This window comes from Arachis hypogaea, chromosome 3 (genome assembly GCF_003086295.3).
Source record: "Arachis hypogaea cultivar Tifrunner chromosome 3, arahy.Tifrunner.gnm2.J5K5, whole genome shotgun sequence".
Lineage (NCBI taxonomy): Eukaryota > Viridiplantae > Streptophyta > Magnoliopsida > Fabales > Fabaceae > Arachis > Arachis hypogaea.
This window is the reverse complement of record NC_092038.1, coordinates 106,881,280-106,898,727: the sequence shown is the minus strand read 5'-3', so window position 1 is coordinate 106,898,727 and position 17,448 is coordinate 106,881,280. Positions and strand designations below refer to the sequence as shown.

At 40.1% G+C, this 17,448-nt stretch overlaps 2 protein-coding genes across 2 annotated transcripts; both read right to left on the bottom strand.

Moving 5' to 3' along the window:
* Positions 1-4,360: 4,360 nt before the first annotated feature.
* Positions 4,361-10,091, bottom strand: LOC112779492 (uncharacterized). The gene is made up of 5 exons (XM_072231988.1): positions 10,044-10,091; positions 7,592-8,007; positions 7,276-7,520; positions 7,048-7,162; positions 4,361-4,636 (listed from the first exon to the last, which is right to left on the bottom strand). The coding sequence occupies exons 1-5, from the start codon at positions 10,089-10,091 to the stop codon at positions 4,564-4,566; spliced, it is 897 nt and encodes a 298-aa protein (XP_072088089.1). The 3' UTR covers positions 4,361-4,563.
* A 1,817-nt stretch (positions 10,092-11,908) lies between these two features.
* Positions 11,909-16,322, bottom strand: LOC112779483 (uncharacterized). Its single transcript, XM_072231987.1, has 6 exons — positions 16,256-16,322; positions 15,541-15,674; positions 15,063-15,478; positions 14,747-14,991; positions 14,519-14,633; positions 11,909-12,107 (listed from the first exon to the last, which is right to left on the bottom strand). Exons 1-6 carry the CDS (start codon positions 16,320-16,322, stop codon positions 12,035-12,037), a joined length of 1,050 nt encoding a protein of 349 aa, XP_072088088.1. The 3' UTR covers positions 11,909-12,034.
* Positions 16,323-17,448: the final 1,126 nt, after the last annotated feature.

Below are 17,448 nucleotides of genomic sequence, written 5' to 3'. Positions count from 1 at the left end.
AAAACAATCAAGAAGATCCATCAAAATAAATCAAAGTTCAAGTTCAACATCCATGGAAAAACAAAAAGAAGAAAAAGTAAACAAGCAAAAAGCAAGTGGTATAATCATGCAACTAAAAGAGAAAATAAGTAAATCAACAGGAAAAATATAACTAGAAAAAGAAGTGATGCAAAGAAAGTAATAGATGAGATATGGAGGAAGTAGAACCTTGAGAAGTGTAAAAGAACAAGGTGAATTTTCCTTTTGAAGATGAGAAAGAGAGGGAAGAGATGTAGTGCCACCAGAAGAGGTGGTGGTTGTCGGTGAGTAGCCGAAGACGGTAGTAGTGGAGTATGGAAGAGAAGAAATGAGAAGAGAAGAAAAGGGATGAAGGAAGAAGAAGAAAGAAATAAGACAGAGGGTGAGAGAAGCAGGGCGCGCAGCTTTAAAACTAGTTCGCACGACCGACGCGCGCGCGCACGGTGCGCTGGCGCGTCGGTGAGAGTTGAACGAGGGACGCGTGCACGTCATTGGCGTGTACGCGCGAGTACAACTGTGCCCCTGGCACAAAGTTGGCCTAAGTCTCAGGATTTTATACCAGAGTTGGCATGTAGCACAGGCGCGCGGACGCGCACATTGCGCTAACGCATGCATGACGGAGTTGGCTACCGGCGCGGACGTGCGCAGTGCGGACGCGTCAGTGCGGGCACAGACTAGGCACAAGTATGGCACAAGTATGGCACAACTCTTGGATTTTTGTACCAGGGAGTGCATAGTGCACCATCGGCGCGCGCGCACAATGTGCTTGCGCGTCGATGGCCAAGTTGCAAGGGGGCGCGCAGGCGGCATGCCCGCTGGCGCGTGGGTGCCTGACATGAAGTGGACACAAAGTGGACACAAGGTGGGTACAACTCTTGATTTTTTTGGCCCAGGAGTAAGAACGCACCACCGACGCACGAGCACACAGTTCGCTCGCGCGTAAATGCCCTTTTTCCTTTTCTTTTTTTTAACACAACATAGAAGAAGCTATTCTAATACATTCTTGGTAGGTGTTTAAGCTAGTAGGCAAGAGAACACTTTACAAATTCATGCACTATTCAAAACATAGCATTCTCTCCACTTCAACAATTCTTCCATACCAAAATGATGAAATCTATCTAAATATCCTAGTTATCCAACAAGATCAATAAAACTAGCATTCCTAAGCAATCAACAACATCAAGAAGTTTAAAAATTCACAAGAATCTAAAGCTAAAAGCAAGACGGTATACACAAGGAAGATCTTACCACGGTGGGGTGCCTCTCACCAAGCACTTTTCTTTAACGTCCTTAAGTTGGATGGTCAGTCGCTCAAGCTTCTCCTTCTCTAGGTGCATCCGCCAATAGGAACACCTCTAGCTCTTTTGGGAGCTTGTAGCCATGGTACTTTTTCACGCTATATCCATTCACCTTGAAAGTTGCTTCACTTTTAGGATCAAACAACTCCACCACTCCATAGGGCTTTATCTCCTTCACCTTGAAAGGTCCTTCCCATCTAGAGCGGAGGTTGCTAGGCATGAAATGAAGCCTCGAATTGTAGAGGAGAACCTCATCACCTTCTTGGAAGTCCTTCTTCCGGATGTGATGGTCATGGAATGCTTTAGTCTTTTCCTTGTAAATTTGGGCATTCTCATACGCTTCGTTCCTCAAACACTCGAGCTCCTCTAGCTGCAATTTTCTGGTTACTCCTGCCTGGGTCAAATCCATGTTGCACCGCTTTACTGCCCAATAGGCTTTGTGTTCAATCTCCACCAGAAGGTGGAATGCCTTACCATAGACGATCCGGAAGGGACTCATCCCTAACGGAGTCTTGTAGGCCGTTCTATACACCCATAGTGCATCTCATAACTGGAGGCTCCAATCCTTCCTTTGTGGATTGACCACTTTCTCTAAGATTCTCTTAATTTCCCGGTTGGACACTTCTGCTTGTCTGTTGGTTTGTGGATGATAAGCAGTGGCAACCTTATGCACTACCCCATAGCGCTTGAGCACTGCCTCTACTTTCTTGTTACAAAAGTGGGATCCTTGGTCGCTAACGATTGCTCGTGGTGACCCATAACGGCATACAATGTTATTCCTAATGAAAGAAATGACGGTATTGGCGTCGTCAAGGTGGGTAACTATTGCTTCCACCCACTTTGACACGTAGTCAACCACTAACAGAATATACAGATACCTACTGGAGTTGAGAAATGGTCCCATAAAGTCAATGCTATACATCAAATATCTCACAGAATAACATAGGTTGTTGAGGCATCTCATCCCTTTGGGACGTGTTTCCCGACTTCTGACACTGATGGAAAGACACACATAACTGGTTAGCATCCTTGAATATGGTTGGCCACCAGAATCCACAATCCAACACTTTTTTAGAGGTCCTTTGTGGGCCAAAGTGGCCACCACATTCGGACGAATGGCAAGCTTCAAGAATGGGTTAGATTTCAGACTCTGGGACACATCTTCGAATTACTTGGTCCACTCCCCTCTTCCACAAGTGAGGGTCATCCCAAATGTAGTATTTGGAATCACTCCTCAACTTATCCCTTTGGTTTTTAGAAAAGTTGTGAGGGAAGAGTTTCGCTGCCAAGTAGTTCGCCATTGGGGTAAATCAAGGAAAGCTATCCGACACAGCATGCAAACTATCCAATGGGAATGAGTCATTGATTGGAAATGGATCAGATTTTAAATTCTCAAGGCGGCTTAAATGATCTGCAACCAAGTTTTGAGATCCACTCCGGTCCCTAATCTCAATGTCGAATTCGTGCAAAAGCAAGATCCAACGTATGAGTCTAGGTTTTGACTCATTCTTTGTCAATAAGTATTTCAAAGCTACATGATCCGTGTATACCACTATCTTTGATCCAGCAAATAAGATATAAATTTATCTAAAGCATGAACAATAGCTAGGAGTTCCTTTTCAGTAGTGGTATAGTTGGATTGTGCTGCATCAAATGTTTTAGAAGAGTATGCAATGACATAAGAGAGTTTACCATCGCGATGTACAAGCGTGGCACCTATAGCATGGTTTGACGTATCCCACATTATCTCAAATGGCAACGTCCAGTTGGGGCCTCGCACAATCGGTGCCATGGTAAGAACTCTCATTAGCTCTTCAAAAGCTTTCACACATTTACTGTCAAACTCAAAGTCCACATCTTTTTGGAGCAGGCGCGACAATGGCAAAGCAATCTTGCTAAAATCTTTGATAAAGCACTTATAGAATCCTGCATGTCCTAAAAACGAGCGGACCTCCTTCACAGATGAGGGATGAGGTAAAGTGGTGATAACATCGACCTTGGCCGGGTCTACAGAAATTCCTTCATGAGATACATGTCCTAACACTATACCTTGTCTTACCATAAAGTGACATTTCTCAAAATTCAAGACAAGGTTAGTGTCAACACATCTAGCTAAGACCTTGGCCAAGTTCTCTAAGAAACAATCAAATGAAGTTCCATAAACACTAAAGTCATCCATAAAGACTCCAGAAACTCTCCATTATAACGGAAAAGACACTGGTCATGCACCGCTGAAAAGTAGCAGGTGCATTACATAGTCCAAATGACATCCTTTTGTAGGAAAAGATGCCAAAAGGGCAAGTGAATATGGTCTTTTCCTGATCTTCAGGAGCAATGTGAATTCGGAAATAACCAGTGAATCCATCAAGAAAGCAGTAATGGGATTTACCCACCAAACGGTCCAACATCTTATCGATAAAGGGGAAAGGGTAGTGGTCCTTCCTTGTAGCGGCATTCAATCTTCTATAATCGATTCACACTTGCTATGCATTTTGTACTCTCTTGGTGACCACTTCACTATCATCTTTTTTAACCGCAATGATGCCTGATTTCTTGGGAACAACCTGGACCGGGCTCACCCACTCACTGTCAGAAATCGGGTATATGATACCCGCATCAAGTAGCCTAGTGACCTCCTTCTTTACCACATCGAGGATGGTTGGGTTTAGCCTCCTTTGCGGTTGCCTAACCGGCCTAGCTCCCTCTTGGAGAAATATACGATGCGTGCACTTGCGAGGGTCAATCCTCACAATATCGGCTAGACTCCAACCAATTGCCTTCTTGTACTTTCTGAGAACATCTAGGAGATTTTCTTCTTCTTCACTAGAAAGCTCACTAGCAATAATGACCGGAAACTTTTGGTTGTCCTCTAAGAAAGCATACTTCAAATGAGATGGAAGAGGCTTCAATTCACTCTTTGCCTCAAGCTGAGGTTCCTTTTTGTAACACCCTAACTACCAAAGTTCACGCTTCCGGCTGCGCTACTCTGATAGCTCGGACATTACGACGACTCTTATACTATTTATTACTAAAATATGAGCCTGTTTGAAACTTTAAACCGCAAATACCGTTCCCAAAAATACTTTCGTTCGATAACGTACATCCAAGGAAACCATACAACTTACAAAACTCATGAAGAGTACATCCATATATATACATACATATACAAATAATATTACAGACATTAACCAATACAATTCCTATCCCTCTTATAGAATATATCAAGATAAAGGCGAGGGTACAATAATTAATAAGCTAAATCAATACAGAACATCACAACAATAACTAAATAAATTCTTCGTAACTTCTGCGCCCATATCCTGAAAGGGGAAAAATGTAAGGGGTGAGAACATCATCCTCGAAAGGGTTCTCAGTAGAGGGTTTTTAGGAATTACTGTAATAGGATACATGAAGATAAACCGTACCAGTGATCATTAACCCTCTTATGCCTCTTTTCAAAAACAACAGTTTACGATAAACGTAAAGTCAGAAATCTTTTCTGAAAGAGGAACCGTTCAATTCTCAAAACATCAAAGCATTTCAAAAAGGTTTATCTATACTGAACCAAAATAACCTTTCATATCTTATTCCAAACCAGAACCACAAAACCGAAATCAACCACCGGTCCATCTCATTCAACCACGGCCCTAGGCCCAAACAATTCAACCACAACCAATCCACCACAATCCAACATAGTTCCAGAAGCAAACACAAGTAGGAAGATACAAACACAAACAAACAGTTATTGCAAGTAGAACAATTAGCAGTTAATCACATAGGCAAACCAAGTACAATATGCATACCCAAACAATGTCACATAGATGCATATGATGCATGCCTGTCCCTAGTGGCTGATGATATCATCTGTCGGTTATAGAGCCAACCCGACAAGTCCTGGTAGCTAACCATTGGACTGTCCCTCTGTCGCGCATCCCCAACTCGAGTTATACTCATCATAAACTTGATCATAAACATGATCCATATCCATCACCCTCACTGGTGAATATTTCGGGGGCGAGCTCATCCGGGACTTTCACAGTGCCCGGCCACACTTACGACATAGGGTCAACAGAGTATCAAGTCTCAACCTGGAGCACGTGGTGGCTAGCCACTGCTACTACCCAGGGAAACCCTCAACTCCGATAGTGGAAGTGCAAACATCACAACTTATTAATATCTCAGCATAAATGCTTTCATTCTCAATCATGGATCAACATCCATCTCAGCCATCCGGCTCACGGTTCAATCCAGAACCAGCCAATATTAATAATCACACGCAGCCATTCCGGCTCACGGTTCAATCCAGAACCAGCCAATATTCATATCATTCAAAGCCATTCCGGCTCACAACAAAACAGCACTTCCACATTCAAAATCATCAAATTATGAAATCGGCATTTAAGCCATAAATCATTTCCTCAATTCATTTCACTTTAAAATCAAGTTTCAACTCTTTTCAGCCTTGGCTTTAGAAATCTCGTTTCTCAAATCATCTCAGGCTCATAAGCCAAATTTACTCAAAGTGAGTTCCCTTTTTAAAACAGAGCCACTCTCGGCATTTTCTTTCCAAACTTCCAAACCATGGCAAGTTAAGGATTATTTCAAAGCATTCAAAATCACCCATCCAACAATGGGATTTTATATCAAAAGTTTCTCGGCAGAGTCCCAAGTCTTTAGGGAAGGTCAACCTATATCAATTCCTTAAAATTCGTTGAAACTCTTAAAATCATAGATTTCTCGGTTCAAGTAAATAAAACTGAATTTACTATAAAACCGGCCATACCAAATCACAAGTTACAACCCGGTCCAAAAATCAACTCATTTGAAACGAAACCGGTTCATTTGAATCAAACCACTTTCAAGTTTCTTTTTAGAACCCATTTTTCTAACTCTTCCAAAATGCCTCAAACTTGATTAATCAATCAAAAGTCTAGGTTCCTTTGAAATCACTAAAAACTCCTTTTTATTTTAAAATCGATATTGGAGCATCATTCTTTCCTTCAGTGATCCAAACGGTAAAAATAGTTCAGTTCTAAATAAGCCGAACTCAACGTATAAGGTTCATCAAATAAATTAAGCTTGAAAACATAAATATCCTTTTAGTAAATCAAATCATACAATTTCTCAATTCCAACCCTTTTAAATAACCTTACAAACAATTGTAGGATTTTGTAGAAATTTCGGCAGCACCTCCCCTAAAACTTGGACTTTTGCCACCCGGTTCGGGTCCCAACTAAACCATTTCTCATTCCTTTTCAACAGTTCAAAACCAGAAATCAATTTAAAGCAAGCTAAATCCAACAACCGCCTCAGTGGCGTATCTCAAGGATACCATTTCAAAATCAACTCAATATCAATCGATATAACTCATTTCCAAAGCTTTAAAGATACGGTTCAATAACAAATCATTTGTCCAAAACCAAATCAATTAAAATAAACCAGGCTGAATTCAAAAGTGCATTCGACTTTTCACATCATTGAAACAATTGACTCAATTCAAACCAATCCTCAACGGTTTAAACTCAGATTTCAAATCTTTAAAGAATCAACTTCAAAACGTTATATTTCACAAAGCCACACAACAACTCAGCCAAACCAACTTCCATAATCATTCAAGTCAATTAAATAATACATAAGGCAGATACAATCACCAAATACACAATATCTCACATCAGTATCCATATGTAATAATTCCAATACATAAAACATAGTTTTTGGAAAGCGCCCCTACCTCAAAATGCAAATTTCATAACCCAAACGCTTCACCGAGTCCTTTTCGCCTCCACCCAAAATCAAAGGCAGCTTCAAAGCACAGCCCACACATTTTTGCAGCAGCATAAACAGCTCTAATTTACAATAAGCAACCTCGGTTACTAAACCCTAAGAACATTTATTTCGTAAATGCATTAATACACGTACAGAACAATAACGCGAGGATTTCCGAAACATAAATACTTACTCGGATAACAAAACGAGGCGGCTACAACTCCAAGCACAGAATACAAGCACGAATCCACAACCCTATGATGGACAACACCGCAATGCCTCAGCATAAGCTTACAGAGCAGCGACAAAAGGCCTTTCGACTCAGAAATTCTTACCAAAACAGAGGACTCGGTGGCTGTTTCCGGTGACAGAGGCGACGAAGGCCAGGTGCGGCGACCCCCAGTGGCTCTTTCTCCCTCTACGCGACTCAAATGACCGCTGCAGCAACAAGTCGTGACTATGGTATTCTCAGAATTCAAAAGAAATAGAATCCATTAACAAGACCTTACCAACAGTGTTCTTCCGGCGACGAAAATGGCGTTCCCCGGCAGCCAGGCAAGGCGGCACAGTTCCAGACAGTGGAAGTGATAGGGAGCACTGTGGGTATAGCAAACAGCAGCGGTGGCTCCCCAGCTTGCCCTCTGTTCGCGTTCTCTCTCTCGCTCAGACCAGATCGGCAGCGGTTGGGCTCACCAGCAACGACGGCGAGGCCACGCTTCTCCTCGCGACGGCGTCCTCCATCAATGGCGTCAGGGCTCGACAGCAATGTCGGCGACGTGAAAAGGGCTCCGACGCGGTGGCTGGACCTTAGCTCGGCCTCAAATCCGCTCTCTCCTTCGTGCGTCTCTCCTTCCCGCGCGGTCTCCTCGGCGCTGGTGCAGACGGCGACGCAACGCGATGGCTGTCCTGGGCGGCGCAGCGGCGACTAGGGACTGGATGCGACTCCAGTGGTGACGGCGAGGCAGAACGGAGACCAGCAGTGGCTACCCCGTCTCGCGTGCCCTGGCTCGCGCTCTTCCTCTCTTCGTGAAGCGGCGGCAATGGTGGCTCCTTACCGGCGCCGTTCCTCCCGTCTCCCCTCTCCTTCTTCCCGTTTCCTCCTAACCCTTTTCTTTCTTTTGCTTCATTTTACAGCCGTTGCTGCATTTTGGTTTGGGAAAGGGAAGGCGTTTGTTTGCTGCTGGGTTGGGTGAGAAAAACCGGGTCGGGTAACGGGTCGTTGGGTTAGGGTTTCATTTTCAAAAATTAGGGTTAAGGGTAATTTGGTAATTTTAATTAAAATTAGGAATAATATAATAATTGAAATCCAATTTAAATCCAACACTATTTGTATATAGAAAAATACTATTTACTCATCAATTTCACAAATTATTTTCAATAAAATGCCCAAATCCAAAAATTAGAAATAATATACTTAATTTCTTCATTTTCCAAAATAGCAGTAATAATATTTAAAATATTACTTATCTAATCCAAATCATATAAAATCTTTATTATTTCATAACTATCAACTTTATAATTCAAATATAGAAAATAATCCAATAATTATAAAATTAGATAATAATCATAACTCATCTCAAATTCAATAAATCAAAACTTGCCTTAATTATCTTTAATAAAATAATTTCTAAAATTAAGGCTGTAAATAACTATATGATTTGGGACTTACTCAAAAAGACTTTTCAAAGGTTTTGGGTCTTACATTCTACCCACCTTATAAAAATTTTCGCCCTCGAAAATTGATACAAAATGAAAGAAATTCCATAACAGTTCACCCTTGAACACATTCAAGGAAGAAGCAAAAATATCTCAAAATATAATCATATATACGATTTTCAAATACTTTGATTGTCATGAGCTTAAGGATGTAAAGGTAGGAGTGTGATTGCAAAGCAAACGTTACAAGGTAGGCTCAATGCAAAAGTTAGCATGGGTCAATCATGTGATAGAAGGGTAAAGCATCAAAGGCTATAAAACAGGATAGAGTTAAAACGACGTGCTTAACCTCCGCACACTAATCTCATATCAACCTCAAAGTTTCAACTTTCCAACTTCATCAAGCACTTTACAAACCCCAATTTCGATCATTAGCCTGACAACCACAGATCCGTTCGCAAGGAACAAAACGCCCACAGATCATACGTTGCACACCTACCGCTTCAACTTCTGTATACACATCACGTCTTAAAGAACTAACGTATCGCGTTACTACGTCTACAAGTCGCACGTGATATCAAAACAATTCTCGAGTCTACTCAGAAGGATACAAGATTCTAGCAAGGAGAAATGATATCAAGGATAGTACTCATAGATTAGAAAGAATATATCCAATTCCAGATAAACAAGGATGCTCAAGTAATGAAGTTTGCTAGAAATAAATCAATTGACAACTTCAAAGATAACCCTTGGATCAAAGAAGTTCAATAGGATCAACAAGAAAACCAGCGCATCAGTTTGAAACAAACTCAAACTGAGTCGATGAAATATGAGGTTTACAGAAGATAATATTTCAAACCTAAGACAAAGATCACAGAACTCAAGAGCACGATTACAAATATTTTTGAATACATTGTTTTTAAAAGAGTCGAAAACTTGCAAGAAAGTCGCCTCGCAGTTTAAAAGAAGGTTAAGCAATAAACATCCTTCAAAAGAGTAACAAAAACGTAAACGTGGCTTTGCTTTAATACAATTTCATGTTGAAACAGATCATGTAGAATTTTAAAACAAACTGTACACAGATTTTGGCTAAGAGCAAAAGTATTTCCTCAACTATTTTGGAAGATAGTTAGGTGTACAATCTTAATCAAAAGCGATCATAAAACTCGGAAGAGAAATCAAATGCTCGTTCAAAAATCCTCAAAATACATATTCAAACAAGCGTGTATAACATTTATAGCGAGAACAAAAGAGGAGGTTAAAATCTTTTTAGAAAAGAAATCCCGAGGTAAAAATTTTGCTTACAATCTGGTAAGGAAACAAGCGGTGTGTTACAAACAAACAGGTTTCCATTAAACAAGGGAACTTTTTAGAACCTCATTTAAAATAGCGCATGTCAATTTTAAAACAATTTTGTCACAAATCGAACAATGGTTTTCAATCTCAATCAAGCAATAGAAAATAAATTCCATTTAGAACTTCTTCAAAGAGAATTCAAAACTTCTTTAAAAGGTTCAAAACAAGACTCCAAAAGTATACTTGAAATCACCATCTCAGAAGGATATTCAAGAAAATTATGATGTACTTAAAAAGAGTCAGGCCATGCAAGAGAGGGTTTTAAATCAAGGTAGTTCAAACAAGATTCACTAGTCGTGAAACATCCAACAAGCTTCCAATTGACCCAAAAGAAAAGTCGTAGGAAAAGACAACTCAATCATTAGTAATTTCTCAAGAATAAATCTTTAACTAAAAACTTTTGTAAAGATAATGAGAGGATATATAAATGATGCACTATTTGAAAACGAATCAAGCTAACTCACATAAGAATGAGATTCACGAGATTGGAAAAACCAAGATTAATGATAATTTCACAAGATGTAAGAAATTAGTTAAAAACAAAATCAAGTATGACATTGATAGAGATGATAGGTTTAACAAAGAATTTAGTCCGTTCACAAGAAGAAAGCTATGAGTCCAACATTTTCAAAAGAACAACAGTGGCATAAACCATGTAGTATGCTAAATCAAACTCAATTCGAAATAAATTAAGTAAAGTTTATCAAATGAGACTCAACTGGGATAAAAGTGAAAAAAAAAAAGCTTTCCTTTCCAAAATTTTGAAAAATATCCAAATACTTAATCAAATGAAGATGTGCATTGGAACTATAGTAAAATTACTAGAAAGTCAAATTGTAATTTAAGGTAAATGTAGTTCCGTAAACCAGTAAACGCACAGGCGATGTATTAGAAATAAATAATCATTAAACTGTATGAGAAATCTTTCAAGTTCCAAATGTGTAGATAAGTATATATCAAATCAACAACAACTTTTGTGAAAATCTCAAAATTAGCTGTAATAAATGTCAAATAAGAGGAAAACCGAATCAACAAATTCTTTAAGAATGAATTCGGAACCCGGAGTTAAAGTCATAGCACATTAAGACAAGTTCAAGGCTATATCAAAGAATACTTGAATCAAGAAGAACTCAAACAGAGGAAGATAGATACAACAAGGATTTCAAACAAGCATATGCAATTGAGATCAAACAAGAATGCATATGAATAGAGAAATAGAGTGGAAACATCAAATTACTTTTCAAGGGAAGTAGCAAACAAGAACTTCAAGTTAGGCTATGAAAGAACAGGTCGACTCGAACAAAATCCAAAACACACAACTGAATAGCCTCGAGAAATAGTTTCCAATGTTCCCAAAACCCGTGATTCGCTTTGCTCAAAACTCGCATATTATCTATGATAACTCATTAGTGCTTTCATGTACATAACTCACTAGTATTAAGCCGGCCAAACTTAATATCAGAAATTATGCAACGGAAGACTAACAACGTTAATCAATAGATCGTCATGTGCATAAAGCTCTAATTCTCGTCATTCGACAAGACCTAATACATGACAAACGCTCAGAGTATGCAATTGAAGCATAGTCAGTCCATTCCTCAGGCTCTACAGGAAGAACTGCTCTGATACCATAATGTAACACCCTAACTACCAAAGTTCACGCTTCCGGCTGCGCTACTCTGATAGCTCGGACATTACGACGACTCTTATACTATTTATTACTAAAATATGAGCCTGTTTGAAACTTTAAACCGCAAATACCGTTCCCAAAAATACTTTCGTTCGATAACGTACATCCAAGGAAACCATACAACTTACAAAACTCATGAAGAGTACATCCATATATATACATACATATACAAATAATATTACAGACATTAACCAATACAATTCCTATCCCTCTTATAGAATATATCAAGATAAAGGCGAGGGTACAATAATTAATAAGCTAAATCAATACAGAACATCACAACAATAACTAAATAAATTCTTCGTAACTTCTGCGCCCATATCCTGAAAGGGGAAAAATGTAAGGGGTGAGAACATCATCCTCGAAAGGGTTCTCAGTAGAGGGTTTTTAGGAATTACTGTAATAGGATACATGAAGATAAACCGTACCAGTGATCATTAACCCTCTTATGCCTCTTTTCAAAAACAACAGTTTACGATAAACGTAAAGTCAGAAATCTTTTCTGAAAGAGGAACCGTTCAATTCTCAAAACATCAAAGCATTTCAAAAAGGTTTATCTATACTGAACCAAAATAACCTTTCATATCTTATTCCAAACCAGAACCACAAAACCGAAATCAACCACCGGTCCATCTCATTCAACCACGGCCCTAGGCCCAAACAATTCAACCACAACCAATCCACCACAATCCAACATAGTTCCAGAAGCAAACACAAGTAGGAAGATACAAACACAAACAAACAGTTATTGCAAGTAGAACAATTAGCAGTTAATCACATAGGCAAACCAAGTACAATATGCATACCCAAACAATGTCACATAGATGCATATGATGCATGCCTGTCCCTAGTGGCTGATGATATCATCTGTCGGTTATAGAGCCAACCCGACAAGTCCTGGTAGCTAACCATTGGACTGTCCCTCTGTCGCGCATCCCCAACTCGAGTTATACTCATCATAAACTTGATCATAAACATGATCCATATCCATCACCCTCACTGGTGAATATTTCGGGGGCGAGCTCATCCGGGACTTTCACAGTGCCCGGCCACACTTACGACATAGGGTCAACAGAGTATCAAGTCTCAACCTGGAGCACGTGGTGGCTAGCCACTGCTACTACCCAGGGAAACCCTCAACTCCGATAGTGGAAGTGCAAACATCACAACTTATCAATATCTCAGCATAAATGCTTTCATTCTCAATCATGGATCAACATCCATCTCAGCCATCCGGCTCACGGTTCAATCCAGAACCAGCCAATATTAATAATCACACGCAGCCATTCCGGCTCACGGTTCAATCCAGAACCAGCCAATATTCATATCATTCAAAGCCATTCCGGCTCACAACAAAACAGCACTTCCACATTCAAAATCATCAAATTATGAAATCGGCATTTAAGCCATAAATCATTTCCTCAATTCATTTCACTTTAAAATCAAGTTTCAACTCTTTTCAGCCTTGGCTTTAGAAATCTCGTTTCTCAAATCATCTCAGGCTCATAAGCCAAATTTACTCAAAGTGAGTTCCCTTTTTAAAACAGAGCCACTCTCGGCATTTTCTTTCCAAACTTCCAAACCATGGCAAGTTAAGGATTATTTCAAAGCATTCAAAATCACCCATCCAACAATGGGATTTTATATCAAAAGTTTCTCGGCAGAGTCCCAAGTCTTTAGGGAAGGTCAACCTATATCAATTCCTTAAAATTCGTTGAAACTCTTAAAATCATAGATTTCTCGGTTCAAGTAAATAAAACTGAATTTACTATAAAACCGGCCATACCAAATCACAAGTTACAACCCGGTCCAAAAATCAACTCATTTGAAACGAAACCGGTTCATTTGAATCAAACCACTTTCAAGTTTCTTTTTAGAACCCATTTTTCTAACTCTTCCAAAATGCCTCAAACTTGATTAATCAATCAAAAGTCTAGGTTCCTTTGAAATCACTAAAAACTCCTTTTTATTTTAAAATCGATATTGGAGCATCATTCTTTCCTTCAGTGATCCAAACGGTAAAAATAGTTCAGTTCTAAATAAGCCGAACTCAACGTATAAGGTTCATCAAATAAATTAAGCTTGAAAACATAAATATCCTTTTAGTAAATCAAATCATACAATTTCTCAATTCCAACCCTTTTAAATAACCTTACAAACAATTGTAGGATTTTGTAGAAATTTCGGCAGCACCTCCCCTAAAACTTGGACTTTTGCCACCCGGTTCGGGTCCTAACTAAACCATTTCTCATTCCTTTTCAACAGTTCAAAACCAGAAATCAATTTAAAGCAAGCTAAATCCAACAACCGCCTCAGTGGCGTATCTCAAGGATACCATTTCAAAATCAACTCAATATCAATCGATATAACTCATTTCCAAAGCTTTAAAGATACGGTTCAATAACAAATCATTTGTCCAAAACCAAATCAATTAAAATAAACCAGGCTGAATTCAAAAGTGCATTCGACTTTTCACATCATTGAAACAATTGACTCAATTCAAACCAATCCTCAACGGTTTAAACTCAGATTTCAAATCTTTAAAGAATCAACTTCAAAACGTTATATTTCACAAAGCCACACAACAACTCAGCCAAACCAACTTCCATAATCATTCAAGTCAATTAAATAATACATAAGGCAGATACAATCACCAAATACACAATATCTCACATCAGTATCCATATGTAATAATTCCAATACATAAAACATAGTTTTTGGAAAGCGCCCCTACCTCAAAATGCAAATTTCATAACCCAAACGCTTCACCGAGTCCTTTTCGCCTCCACCCAAAATCAAAGGCAGCTTCAAAGCACAGCCCACACATTTTTGCAGCAGCATAAACAGCTCTAATTTACAATAAGCAACCTCGGTTACTAAACCCTAAGAACATTTATTTCGTAAATGCATTAATACACGTACAGAACAATAACGCGAGGATTTCCGAAACATAAATACCTACTCGGATAACAAAACGAGGCGGCTACAACTCCAAGCACAGAATACAAGCACGAATCCACAACCCTATGATGGACAACACCGCAATGCCTCAGCATAAGCTTACAGAGCAGCGACAAAAGGCCTTTCGACTCAGAAATTCTTACCAAAACAGAGGACTCGGTGGCTGTTTCCGGTGACAGAGGCGACGAAGGCCAGGTGCGGCGACCCCCAGTGGCTCTTTCTCCCTCTACGCGACTCAAATGACCGCTGCAGCAACAAGTCGTGACTATGGTATTCTCAGAATTCAAAAGAAATAGAATCCATTAACAAGACCTTACCAACAGTGTTCTTCCGGCGACGAAAATGGCGTTCCCCGGCAGCCAGGCAAGGCGGCACAGTTCCAGACAGCGGAAGTGATAGGGAGCACTGTGGGTATAGCAAACAGCAGCGGTGGCTCCCCAGCTTGCCCTCTGTTCGCGTTCTCTCTCTCGCTCAGACCAGATCGGCAGCGGTTGGGCTCACCAGCAACGACGGCGAGGCCACGCTTCTCCTCGCGACGGCGTCCTCCATCAATGGCGTCAGGGCTCGACAGCAATGCCGGCGACGTGAAAAGGGCTCCGACGCGGTGGCTGGACCTTAGCTCGGCCTCAAATCCGCTCTCTCCTTCGTGCGTCTCTCCTTCCCGCGCGGTCTCCTCGGCGCTGGTGCAGACGGCGACGCAACGCGATGGCTGTCCTGGGCGGCGCAGCGGCGACTAGGGACTGGATGCGACTCCAGTGGTGACGGCGAGGCAGAACGGAGACCAGCAGTGGCTACCCCGTCTCGCGTGCCCTGGCTCGCGCTCTTCCTCTCTTCGTGAAGCGGCGGCAATGGTGGCTCCTTACCGGCGCCGTTCCTCCCGTCTCCCCTCTCCTTCTTCCCGTTTCCTCCTAACCCTTTTCTTTCTTTTGCTTCATTTTACAGCCGTTGCTGCATTTTGGTTTGGGAAAGGGAAGGCGTTTGTTTGCTGCTGGGTTGGGTGAGAAAAACCGGGTCGGGTAACGGGTCGTTGGGTTAGGGTTTCATTTTCAAAAATTAGGGTTAAGGGTAATTTGGTAATTTTAATTAAAATTAGGAATAATATAATAATTGAAATCCAATTTAAATCCAACACTATTTGTATATAGAAAAATACTATTTACTCATCAATTTCACAAATTATTTTCAATAAAATGCCCAAATCCAAAAATTAGAAATAATATACTTAATTTCTTCATTTTCCAAAATAGCAGTAATAATATTTAAAATATTACTTATCTAATCCAAATCATATAAAATCTTTATTATTTCATAACTATCAACTTTATAATTCAAATATAGAAAATAATCCAATAATTATAAAATTAGATAATAATCATAACTCATCTCAAATTCAATAAATCAAAACTTGCCTTAATTATCTTTAATAAAATAATTTCTAAAATTAAGGCTGTAAATAACTATATGATTTGGGACTTACTCAAAAAGACTTTTCAAAGGTTTTGGGTCTTACACTTTTCGTCAAGCTCACGAAGTTCATTCTCAACAACTTTCTCATTTTCACCCTCTTGGTCATCCATCTCTTTAACAATATGGTAGCATAACTTGTTATGGTCTTCTTCTCGCACTTCCGCTACCACTTCATCGATTACATCACATCGGAGAACAGAATGCTCTTCGGGAGGATGCTTCATGGCTTCTTCTAAATTGAACTTGATAGTCTTGTCACCAACCTCAAAGGAATATATGCCGGTGAAGGCATCTAACTTGAATTTAAAGGTCTTAAGGAAGGGTCTACCAAGTAGAACGGAGGATGAGCTTCTATTTTCTGTTGGAGGCATTTCAAGGATGTAAAAGTCAACCGGAAAAACCAAATCCTCGATCGCCACAAGTACATCTTCGGCTATTCCTGTTACCGTGATTACACTTTTATTGGCTAAGGCAAACCTCACCGCCGACTTCTTTAATGGAGCTAAATTCAACCACATAAAGATAGAAAGCGGCATGATGCTTACACAAGCTCCAAGGTCACATATACAATCATGAAAAGTGCGTCCACCAATACAACAAGACACCAAACAAGGCCCAAGGTCACCACATTTGGAATAGGTTTCATCAAGGAAGAAATTGAACTACCCAAGGATAATGTCTCCAATTCTCCTATCCTATCCTTGTGTGTACACAAGTCTTTCAAAAATTTTGCATACTTTGGAATTTGTTGAATAACATCAAGAAATGGTATGGTTACCTCAACCTTCTTGAACACTTGAAGCATGTTCAAATTAAATTCAGGTGTTTTCTTTGCTTTCTTCACCATGGAAGGGAATGGAATAGGGATGGACTCATCCACTATAGCTTTCCTCTTGGGTTCCTTAAGGTTTACTCCTTCTTCCTCATGCCTTTTGTCTACCTTCCCCTCTTCATGTGGAGCTTCAACAACCACTTCTTCCTAATGAATGTCCTCCAAGACCCTTGGAGTATCTCCTCCAATGTAGTTCCTGACCGTAGAGTGATGGCGTTGAGACCTCCCTTTGGGTTTGGTTGGGGTTGGGATGGAAGGTTAGAAGAACTTGAGGGTTGGTTGGTGTTGTTGTTGGAGGTGGGGGGTTAGTTTGACATGACCATCTTCGAAAGCATGTTGGTGAGGTTAGCCAATTGAGCGCCCAAGGCATCAAATTGAGCCTTGTTGCTCTTATCTCGTTTCTC